Here is a 12,270-nt window from a genome sequence, read left to right as displayed (position 1 = left end):
CCCAACCCTGTCTGTTACTCTGTATTCACCTACCCAACCCTCACCTACCCAACCCTCTGTTACCCTGTAGCCCTCTATCCAGCCCTCTCTGAGCCGGTGAATGAGCCCCATGCTGCCCTCTACCCCAGCAGACCGTGGCAGCGTGGGCGTCCACGCAGAGCGAGGGGTCATGTGAACGTTTCTACCCCGGCCGGGGGAAGGTAGCCCCCTCCCCTGAGAGGGAGGGAAGGGCGTGTGAAACGTTCTCAGGGCGTCGTCCGAGGGTCGGGGTCCGGGGTTATCATCCAAGGTCGCTCCCGGGCCACCCAATCAACGACCCGAACACAGTGACTCACCCGGGGGGAAATGACTAAAAAACAGGCCCAACCCACGGACCATGGTCCTAAAAATACCCCCCGGCCTTCAGAGCCACAATAACAAAGAGGACAAAACAAAGAGGTAGAATTCCCGCCCCCGCCCTCACCGCCACGCCCTCACCACCACGCCCCCTCACCGCCACGCCCCGCCCCCTCACCGCCACGCCCCTGCGCCCTCACCGCCACGCCCGCCACGCCCCTTATTGAGCGCGCTTCCCAAACCGTAAAGGTCCCACGTAATTCACTCTTCAACACCACTGGAATCCAATAGACATTGTATTACACACATTCATCAGGAACTTTCTCTCTCTCTCTCTCTCTCTCTCTCTCTCTCACACACACTCTGAAGTAAAGAGGGATAGACAGAGACTCAACCATGACTCCATATTGTTTGCAAGTTCAGGAACATTTGTAATTGGACAAGATGACAGGGGCACAGTTAAAACAGCTCAAATTACTTTCTTGTCTGTGTGTGTGTGTGTGTGTGTGTGTGTGTGTGTGTGTGTGTGGCTAGGGGCTCAGTCCAGACTCCACCACCTGTCCAGGGATGAGGACCCGGGACTGTCCAGGGATGAGGATCCGGGACTGTCCAGGGATGAGGACCCTGACCCGTCCAGGGATGAGGACCTGGATCTGTCCAGGGATGAGGACCCGGACCCGTCCAGGGATGAGGATCTGAAGCAGAACGACTTCCTGGCGCCCGGCGGTCCGCAGTACGGCACTCAGGCTCACGAGAGCCACCGTGACAACAGCACGCACGCCGAGGCCGCAGGCTCCGCCCCTTACCCCGGCCAAGAGTATGACCCTCACCATGGCAACGCAGACCCAGTAGACCCAGCTGACCCCGCCATAGGTGAGCTTGAACACCTGAACCAATACTACATCCCTTCTACAGCCTAGCTTATAGACACCGTGGCTGCGTTCCGAATCGCATACTTCTACTTCTTACTACCAGTACCTACTACAGCTGCCCTTAGAAAGTACGTACTTTGCAAGCAGTAGGCATCCAATTGGGACATACTACCTTGTCATAACATTGCGGCCTTGAGATTTGCCCACATCCGTCGCTGACCATAACGCAACATTCGTCTACAGCTGTCACGACTCGCACATGTGACACACATTTCCGCTGCGCACAGGATTGTGGGTCAGAATAGCCAGAAAAGCCTGCTGGCTTGCATACTGCAAAATACGACCGGATGTAGAAGGACATCCTGGTATTTTTGCCATACTGCATGTGGCATACTATGTATTGGGACATACTACATCCTGTTTTGGCATACTATATAGTAGGGTAGTATGCGATTGGGAACGCAGCCCATGACTACAACCATACCTGTGGTTGAGGGAGAGCATCCACCAGTTCTATAGTATCACAAGTCACTCACTCAACTCAGCTCACATTTGATCTATAAAGCACATTTAAAACAACCCAGGTTGACCAAAGTGCTATACAGCTTCAACAAAACACGCAGCACGCAACAGAACACTACAATACACCAGACACCGTACACAATAATCAATATAAAATACAGTACAATACAGGGGCCATCGGGTGTCCAGCTCAACCTGAGTTTAAGGCCTGGGAGAACAGATGAGTCTTCAAAGAAGATTTAAATGAAACATCTCTACGGCCTGGGCAGACCTAATGTGCTCATGAGTCAGTCCGGTCACAGACTGAATGAGATTAAAAGAGGAAATAAGACGAGTCAGTCACGTACAGTCACTCTCTAGCAGACACAGAGCCAGAATCTGGCCTCAGCTCCTGTCCGCCATGTGGCTTCGTATCCAAACTGCCCGTCTCATTCACATCCTACGTGGGAGTGGACATGTCTTTAGAGCAGCATGCTATCAGTACGCTGGGGGGTGAGAAGGGAACACACACTCCTCCGTTGCTCCTCTGTGACACCTCCGGTACACGCCCCCCCCCCCCCCCAACACACACCCCCCCCCCACCCCCACCAACACACAGCCACTTCCTGCCCAGGAAATCCTCTCTTTCTTCTGGAAAGAAATAAAAAACAACATACATTGTGTTTGCAGATGATGTCATTCACTGTGGGACGGTGACATTGAAGGCCTATTATAGTGTGTGGTCTCATGTTAGAGGCACACGGCGTGTAGCGTTACTTCTGATGACATAGTACTGTCCTTGTTTGGAAAAGACTAACAGTGTTCCCCCCTGGAAATGGCCTCCGTGTGTTGAACTAGCCTCCCTGTGTGGAACTAGCCTCCCTGTGTTGAACTAGCCTCCCTGTGTTGAACTAGCCTCACTGTGTGTAACTAGCCTCCCTGTGTTGAACTAGCCTCCCTGTGTTGAACTAGCCTCCCTGTGTTGAACTAGCCTCCCTGTGTTGAACTAGCCTCCCTGTGTTGAACTAGCCTCTGTGTTGAACTAGCCTCCATGTGTTGAACTATCCTCCATGTTGAACTAGCCTCCCTGTGTTGAACTAGCCTCTCTGTGTTGAACTAGCCTCCCTGTGTTGAACTAGCCTCCCTGTGTTGAACTAGCCTCCCTGTGTTGAACTAGCCTCCGTGTGTGGAACTAGCCTCCCTGTGTGGAACTAGCCTCCCTGTGTGGAACTAGCCTCCATGTTGAACTAGCCTCCCTGTGTTGAACTAGCCTCACTGTGTTGAACTAGCCTCTGTGTGTTGAACTAGCCTCCCTGTGTTGAACTGGCCTCCCTGTGTTGAACTAGCCTCCGTGTGTTGAACTAGCCTCCCTGTGTTGAACTAGCCTCCCTGTGTTGAACTAGCCTCCCTGTGTTGAACTATCCTCCATGTTGAACTAGCCTCCCTGTGTTGAACTAGCCTCTCTGTGTTGAACTAGCCTCCCTGTGTTGAACTAGCCTCCCTGTGTTGAACTAGCCTCCCTGTGTGGAACTAGCCTCCATGTTGAACTAGCCTCCCTGTGTTGAACTAGCCTCACTGTGTTGAACTAGCCTCTGTGTGTTGAACTAGCCTCCCTGTGTTGAACTGGCCTCCCTGTGTTGAACTAGCCTCCGTGTGTTGAACTAGCCTCCCTGTGTTGAACTAGCCTCCCTGTGTTGAACTAGCCTCCCTGTGTGGAACTAGCCTCTCTGTGTTGAACTAGCCTCTGTGTGTTGAACTAGCCTCCCTGTGTTGAACTAGCCTCCCTGTGTTGAACTAGCCTCTGTGTGTTGAACTAGCCTCCCTGTGTTGAACTAGCCTCACTGTGTTGAACTAGCCTCTCTGTGTTGAACTAGCCTCCCTGTGTTGAACTAGCCTCTCTGTGTTGAACTAGCCTCCCTGTGTTGAACTAGCCTCCCTGTGTTGAACTAGCCTCTGTGTTGAACTAGCCTCCCTGTGTGGAACTAGCCTCCCTGTGTTGAACTAGCCTCCCTGTGTTGAACTAGCCTCCCTGTGTTGAACTAGCCTCCCTGTGTTGAAATAGCCTCCCTGTGTTGAACTAGCCTCACTGTGTTGAACTAGCCTCCCTGTGTTGAACTAGCCTCTGTGTTGAGCTAGCCTCTGTGTTGAACTAGCCTCTCTGTGTGGAACTAGCCTCCCTGTGTTGAACTAGCCTCTCTGTGTTGAACTAGCCTCCCTGTGTTGAACTAGCCTCTCTGTGTGGAACTAGCCTCCCTGTGTTGAACTAGCCTCTCTGTGTTGAACTAGCCTCCCTGTGTTGAACTAGCCTCTCTGTGTTGAACTAGCCTCCCTGTGTTGAACTAGCCTCCCTGTGTTGAACTATCCTCCATGTTGAACTAGCCTCCCTGTGTTGAACTAGCCTCCGTGTGTTGAACTAGCCTCCCTGTGTTGAACTAGCCTCTCTGTGTTGAACTAGCCTCCCTGTGTGAAACTAGCCTCACTGTGTTGAACTAGCCTCCCTGTGTTGAACTAGCCTCTGTGTTGAACTAGCCTCCCTGTGTTGAACTAGCCTCACTGTGTTGAACTGGCCTCACTGTGTTGAACTAGCCTCCCTGTGTTGAACTAGCCTCTGTGTTGAACTAGCCTCTCTGTGTTGAACTAGCCTCCCTGTGTTGAACTAGCCTCTGTGTTGAACTAGCCTCCGTGTGGAACTAGCCTCTGTGTGTTGACATGCTTGGCCAGTCCAACGTCTTGAGGATTGTGTGTGTCTGAACTCTGGATCCGGAGGAATCTGCTTTTGGGGGAGCGTTTGTGAATCGTATCAAAAGATTGAGGCCAGCAACAACAGCAAAAAAGTGGTGGGAAAAAGACCTGATCAGATTTGAGGGATGCGTTTGAGGGCTGCAGCAGGAAAAAGAACGGAAGTCTGCAAACTACTCAAACGTGACTTTAGAACGGCTCGAAAGACTAACGACGCCTGAGTTTGTAGCCTCATGAGACCATCACAAGCTTGTTGTTACTCACAAATCAGTCTGGATCCTCTGCATAGAGAACATTTGGAGTTGGATCTCGCCAATCGGCGTTGGTTCTGAGCAATGTGAAATGAACACCCGAACAGCTGCGCTGGGTGAGGATAGTGAGGAGCGGTTTAGGTTTATCACCTGCCAAGTAGTTTTGAAAGTGCCTGCCCTTTTCAAACACTTTCCAATGGAGAGTTCCCAGATGGTTACGCAAAGCAAACCAGGCCTATTAAGCCAAGCAAACCATCTGGCGTGTCAGGTTAGTGAGCTCGTAAAACCCCGCAGATCTGTCTGGCTCCGCCAAACTCCGGCGGTAGCAGGGGGCGTCCTGATACTTCCCTCGTTCTGGATGACCTCACTCTAGCCGACCTCTGACCTTTCCGGGGCGCAGCATGCGGGAAGTGGAGTTTTTTTCGCTCCCTGACTGAACTGCGGGTCTTTCCCAAAGTCATTATGAAAACAAGACCTTGAATGATGAAAGGCCTTTGGATCACATGCATCACACTGCGGAGCACTAGCAGAGATTGCATTGGGGGGGGGCGTGTCTGGACTCCATCCAGATATGAGTGACAGTCCACAGCAAACAGGCTAGGACCCAGAACACCCCCTCCCAGAAGGCCATGCGCTTAGGAACACTTGCACACGCACGCATGTAAACACACATGCTAAAACACATGTAGAGCACATGCCACACATATATATCACACACACACACACACACACACTAGGGAGGATGTGGGAATGCCTGAGGCTTATATCTGGCCACTCTAAAGGGAATTATGTCCATTAGGCCCGTCTGTGTGGGGGGGGGGGGGGGGGGGGATTCATCTCCCCTCATCACTGGTCTCTCACGTAAACAAAGACGTCCAGTCATGAAAACGGTACATAAATACAGTATAGGGCTCCAAACATTTGACCCTGTTGTTGTTCCTATTTTTGGCAACTTGGCTTTTGACTTTGAGAACATGTTGTTGAAACCCAGCCCATGGTTTGGGTTCTGTGTGAGAGAGAGAGAGAGAAAGGGTCTCATGAGTATTCTTGAAAATTAATACCAGAACTGTACTTGGCATCAAATGCTCCGTGATCAGAATGCCAGAAACACTGGATCCGACGCTGTGTTCTGCATTCACATCTTAGACGCACAACACATTCTCCACTTCCTGGTTTTGTGCCCTCCCAGGCGCGGTCCGGGACGCCGCGGCGCCCTACCAGGACACGCCCTCTCCCCTGCTGCTGGCGCTGGTCATGGGTCACCTCCGGCCTGTCCTGGAGGGCTTCAACCGCAGCCTGGAGCACCTGGCCCGGGAGGTGGCCGGCCTCTCCAGAGACGTGGCCCAGCAGCTCCGGAGACCCCGGGGGGAGGCGGACGGGGGCGGGGTCGGGGGCGGGGCGCTGACGGCCGCTGGGGCCCCCGAGACCTTGGAGGCCAAACTGGAAGAGGCCTTACAGCACATAGAGGACTTGCGCAGGCAGCTGGACGGCCACCAGGCCACCATGGAAGACCAGATCCACTCCCAGCAGGTCACCATAGAGCACCGGCTCCAGTCCCACCAGGCCACCATGGAGCACCAGATCCACTCCCACCAGGCCACCATGATGGACCAGCTCCACTCCCAGCAGGTCACGCTGCAGTACAACCTCACCAGCTTCAAGGCCGACATAGACGTCAAGCTGAAGCGCAACCACAAAATGTTGCAGGTGAGCGAACTTTAGTTTAGTAGCGTATTTACACAGTAACAGGTCACGCTTAATTACCCTTAAAATGTAGCGCACCAGGTAAGGCGCGCACCATATGAAGGCACCATATAAGGCGCGGCGGACCAGGGTTCGATTCCCGGCTCGGGTCCTGTGCTGCATGTCCTCCCCTCTCTCTCGCTCCCACATTTCCTGTCTCTCTACACTGTCCTATAACATTAAAGCTGAAAAGCCCTAAAAAATATCTTAAAAAAAAAATTAAAAGTCACCTTACTTCCTCCATTACATTGATACATCACTGATTTCATACATTAGTGTAATAGTTGTAGTAACAGTCACATGGCTTCCCCTAACCAATTATGTTAGATCTGCGGTTAATTTTAGGAAGATGGGCGAATGCACATTTTGTATAAACCTGCATGCTGACCTTTAAGAAAAATCATAATTGGAGGTTCTAAAGTCTTATCTGGTCACCAGGTCAACCTCCAGGCCATGAACAACTCGCTGTCAGACATGAGGCTGGCGCAGGAGGGCCTCCAGAGACACGTACCCAGCCTTGGGGACAACAGGCCGGCCTCCACCCCGCCTCCGCCCCAGCCCTCGCCCCAGCCTCAACCCCAGCCCCAACCATCTCTGACGGACCCCGCCGTATGGGAGGCCATCGCCCGCCTGGACGACAAGGTGGTCAACAACATGGCGAAGGTAGGCGCCCTGGCGGAGGACGTGGAGCTGACCCAGGGGGACATCCAGGACCTGCGACGGGGTTTCCGCGGACTCGGGGAAGACCTGGGCCAGGCGCGGCGCGACAGCCAGATCCTCTTCATGGAGACAGGGCTGGAGGTGGAGGCGGCCAGGGTGACGGTGGAGCAGCGCGTGACGGAGGTGACGGACAACGTGACGGCGCTCCAGGGGCAGCTGAAGGAGCTGGAGACCGACGTGGACTACCTCTACCCGGTGTACTACAAGAACGTGAGCGCCGCCGGCGACTGCGAGTGCGGGGCGCTGGAGCTGGCCGTCGCCGGGCTGGAGCGGGGCCTGGCCAACGTGACGGAGATGGCCAACGACAACCGCCTGGCGCTGGACGCGAGCTCGGACGGCGGGCCGGACAACTGGGGCGAGGCGCCCGGCTGGGGTCCCTCTCTGGAGGATCTGCACCAGGGCCTCCTGCAGGTGAGGGAGTCGCTGGCGTTCGAGCAGGAGCGCACGAGGACGCTGCACCACAACGTGTCACAGTTGCTGGCCGGGGCGCCGGGCGGCCAGAAGGAGGCGGACGCCAGGTTGGAGACGCAGATGCGACATCTGGCCAGCTCGTTCAACTCGCTGCTGAAGGACGCGCTGCGCCACACCGACGTGCTGGAGACGCTGCTGGGCGAGGAGGTGCTGGACTTCCTGGACTGGCCCGAGGAGGAGCAGCGGGCGCACTCCATCCCTGCGCTCCAGCGGACGATCCGCCGCCTGCAGGAGCAGATCGGCGGGCAGAACCTCAGCATCGCCGCCCTGCTGGAGGAGGCCGCTTCCCGTCCCCGCCCCGAGGAGGAGAGCCCGGCGGCGGACGAGCCGTCCGTGCTGGCGGACTGGGCGGCGGCCTCCCGCGGCCTGCGGAGGAGGAGCGGCGAGCGGGACGGGGACGCCGAGGACGGGCCGGGCTACGCGGACGCCGGCCTGTGGGGCCTCCGGAACAGCGTGGAGGAGCTGGGGCTCCAGGTGAGGAGACTGGAGCAGAGGCCTTGCCCGGCGAAATGTACCAGCGGCAGCAGAGCGGCGCCCCCTGGTGGCGAGGAGGACGAACTGCAGGCTGAGGTGGCCTGGCTGAGGAGAGGCCTGGAGGATCACCTGAGGGTCTTCAAGAACATCTTCAGTAACCCGGAGGGGCTGGAGCGCTCGGACAGCACCCTGGACCTGGAGCAGCTGTGGGCACTGCTCCGGAAGAAGGAGGTGAAGAGACAGAGGAGGAGGGAGGGAGGCGGAGTCAACATGAAGAACAGGAGGGACACGTCAGGTAAGAACAAGCAGGAAACAATGAGACAACAACAAATGTATTTTTAATTTATCCTAAGCTACATATTCACAGTGTTTCCCTGGCCTTCATATTAATGATAATTAATTCATCTTTAATGATAATTCTGGTCTGTAAACATTTCTGAGCAAACTGGGTCCGAGTAGTGTTTTCACAAAACAAGACTGCCCCCTAGTGGTACAAAACTGAAATCACCGGGGTTTCGGTTCAAACAGCTCAAAGCATTCATTTAGTTTAATTTAGATTAAAAATACTAATGGATAGAGACTTTGTGTGCAGTATGGATGATTAGTTAAACATGGTTCTCTCCGTTGTCTTCGCAGCACAAGCCGAGCATCAGGACGGCGTTCTCCTGTTCTTGGTTGAATCCTTCGGTCGAGTGAGTGAACAGAACCTGGTGTTGTTTGAGTCCACGGCGCCGAAGAGCGGTCAGGCGCGCTCGACCACCACTGGGTCCTTCAGGGCACCGGCGACGGGGGTCTACCTCTTTGTCCTGACGCTGGACTTCGAACCCGGGCCCGCGTCGGCCGGGCTGCGGAGGGAGTCCGGCCTCTACGCGCTCCGCTACGAGGACGAGGCTGCGGGGTCGAGCCCCGTGACCCACGTGGGCCTCATCCGGCTGGAGGAGAGTGAGATCATCTACCTGGAGGTGCTCCAGGGGACGCTGGTGACGGAGCACCCGGGACAGAGCCTCATCGCTGGGCTACTGCTCCAGAGGAACACCTGATGGACTCTTCTCTGGAGATCCAGAGAACAAACCATGAACTGAGGACACATGAAACAGAGCTGCTATGCCAACGAGTTTCAACCCCGTGCGTTGGTGGGAGTAGGGATGAATATGCAGGACTGAAGGAACGCATGTCTGTCAAATACTACTTTAAACTTTACAATGCAAGTATGCAACAGTCGTGGAAGTTATAGTCTATGATATATATCATATTCTCTGCACAATGATTCTTTGAAACTAGAGAAAAGTATTGTGGTTTCATAAGATAAAGCATCATATACCATCCAGCACACACATCATGTTTCAACTTTAACCAGACCAACTCACGTCCATCTGCATGTGAATTGAGGGTGAAAAGGCATTCTGGTCTTTATATGCAGTCATTAATCAGGAGATGCACGTAAATTAATTTATCATGGCAACATTAGCTAAATGGACGACCTGAATCAGCAGTAAGAGAATGGCGCCCCCTACAGGTAAAGAAACTCGCCCCCATTAGAAACACCTCAACACTGAACACATTTAAATAACAGAGACCACACCATGGAATTGTGTACTAAAATAAGGTTATTTACTTAAAAATGGATACATTGGACAGGCTGTATACAGATTCCTCGGTAAACTCATCAAGCACCCCGTTAACCAGATGCTGTATAAAACACATGTAAGATTTACATATTAGCCATTTTCCTATATGTTTTTTTTTTTAAATCTTGCATATTACAAAGAGAGGAAAACAATAGTTACTGCTTGGGTGTAGTAATTTAAATATCGACCGTAATGTACTGTTAGCTTAAATTCACAGAGAACATCCCACACTCTAGCCAGTCTTAGCAGACATGCGCAAAAACCATAAGCACTACTCTGCCCAAAATCTTTAAGGTAACATGGAGGCATTTCCTATGGACACTAGGAGAGGACAGGTCAACAGAGTCTCGATGGACAAGAGGAAATACATTAACAGAGGATAGATGTCTAAGAGGAGACCACAGACCAGGGAAGGACTAGACCAGGTCTAGGTGTGTAAGAGGGGTGGACAGACTAGGGGAGCACAAGCCAGAGACCCTCATCCTCTCGCTTTCACACCTTCATTGTAAGGGGCTGTACAGACGACGACACCAGCTCGTTCCATCTTCACACTTCTCAACCAGCATCGCTCAATGTGCACATTTGTATATATTTTTATATTGACGTCCCCTGTTTGAGTGTAGTGAGGTGAACTATCCTTTGGTGTAGAACAGGGCTGCGTTCAAACTCAGCTAACAGGCGAACGTTCGTCGCAAACATGTTTTCTCCAAACGGTCACATTTGAACGTTAATGAACGTTTCAAATAGTTCGCACAAACACAACAATGTTCCAAAATACCGTTATAGGCTACAAGCCTGGGTCCATTGTGATTTTCGTTCCGTTACTGGCGAACTACCTCTCCAGACTGTTAGCTTCTGTTAGCAAAAACGTTTGCGGCGAACACAAAGCAAACGGAAAATACTTCGCTAACGTTCGGAAACGTTCGGTGAATTTGAACGCAGCCCAGGTTTCACTGTCATTCCATCACACACACCTGAGGAAGCTCCACCAACAAAGTTAGGTTCATCACAGTTCCTTTTGTTTTAAACCACTATGTAATTTAGCATAACGCTTCTGTAAGCTCTATGTTTTGTACTTTAAGTTAATAAAACATTGCATCTATTGAGCTGATGTGGAATTCTGTGAAGATTACGGCACAACTCTGCCCTTGGTTTAGCTTGTCAAGGATGGCGGCCCTGGATCATGAGTTGATTGGCTAAGCACACCGTGACAGTTTGGCATGGAAGATGGAGATAACTGAACTCAACCATCTAGCTACGTATGCCAATACTGAACTCAACCAGCCGTCATTCTGGAAGACGCCTCAATCATATGAACGCTTGACCCCATGACCCCCGTACACTTCAAGTGTGGGTTATGACACAGGGCCTGGAGCGCCTCCATGATGACAACGCTCTGAAGGCCAGTCGGGACCTGCTGGGTGTGGTCTGAGCTCCCTATAGACACGGGGACAGTATATACAGTGCTGGGCGTGGTCTGAGCTCCCTAGGGACACAGGGACAGTATATACAGTGCTGGGTGTGGTCTGAGGGACACAGGGACAGTATATACAGTGCTGGGTGTGGTCTGAGGGACACAGGGACAGTATATACAGTGCTGGGCGTGGTCTGAGGGACACAGGGACAGTATATACAGTGCTGGGTGTGGTCTGAGGGACACAGGGACAGTATATACAGTGCTGGGTGTGGTCTGAGGGACACAGGGACAGTATATACAGTGCTGGGCGTGGTCTGAGGGACACAGGGACAGTATATACAGTGGTGGGCGTGGTCTGAGGGACGCAGGGACAGTATATACAGTGTACAACAGACGGGGTGAACAGAAAAAGGACGGGACACTCACAAACGTGACCGAAGGGTGACTTCTCGAGTGCTCGAGCTGAGGACCGCGTGAACAGGAGGAAGGTCGGCGGCTGATTTAAGGCGAGCCGGGCCCGCCCTCGTGTCACAATCCCTCGTAAGGTCAAAGGTCGCTCGCGGCTCTAGAAGCGTGTCGTGTTTTCCGAGTCCACTGGACGTCAATAATATTGCAGCATTTGTTTGATTTTTTTTTTAGGAGTAGGCACAGCATCTATTGGTACAATTGTATTTACATATTAAATTCACATATAATTATAGTACCTTATTTCATAATTACTCTACTGTAAGTGTAGTGAGATATATTTCAATATGGCAGGAGAAGAAGGTTCCTGAAGAGAAATTCGAAACGAAATGTTCATTTACACATTTGACAGGCAACCAAAAAAAACATGAGTGTGGGGTGGGGGGTCGTCGGGGGACGGCTATGAGGTTCCTCCGAGGGGGGGCCTCTTCCTGTCCACCACCCCCCCCCCCCCCCCCACCTTCAACAGTTCAACATCGCCAGTGGCTTTCACAGAAAGCATCCGTCGAACCCCGGCACCTTCCTACGAGCGAGTCTTCTGGCCAATGGGAGGCGAGGGTGAGCCCCCGAGCTCGGTGTCCTGTTGGTCGTGGTTACGTGGAGATCTGACCGGAGAGGTCCTCTTCCTCCCACCTCCTCCTCCTCCTCCCACC

The 12,270-nt window shown here is 52.8% G+C and overlaps 1 protein-coding gene across 1 annotated transcript in view; it reads left to right on the top strand.

The window, feature by feature from the left end:
* Positions 1–11,384, top strand: part of mmrn2a (multimerin 2a) — a 25,777-nt gene extending 14,393 nt beyond the window's left edge. The window contains exons 5-8 of the mRNA XM_084460903.1: positions 871–1,209; positions 5,889–6,406; positions 6,881–8,402; positions 8,744–11,384. Coding sequence (XP_084317029.1) covers positions 871–1,209; positions 5,889–6,406; positions 6,881–8,402; positions 8,744–9,147 — 2,783 coding nt within the window. The 3' untranslated portion in view covers positions 9,148–11,384. The remainder of the gene's footprint in view (positions 1–870; positions 1,210–5,888; positions 6,407–6,880; positions 8,403–8,743) is intronic.
* Positions 11,385–12,270: the final 886 nt, after the last annotated feature.

Source organism: Borostomias antarcticus (assembly GCF_949987555.1).
Source record: "Borostomias antarcticus genome assembly, chromosome: 34".
NCBI lineage: Eukaryota > Metazoa > Chordata > Actinopteri > Stomiiformes > Stomiidae > Borostomias > Borostomias antarcticus.
This window is presented reverse-complemented; position numbering and strand designations above follow the sequence as displayed.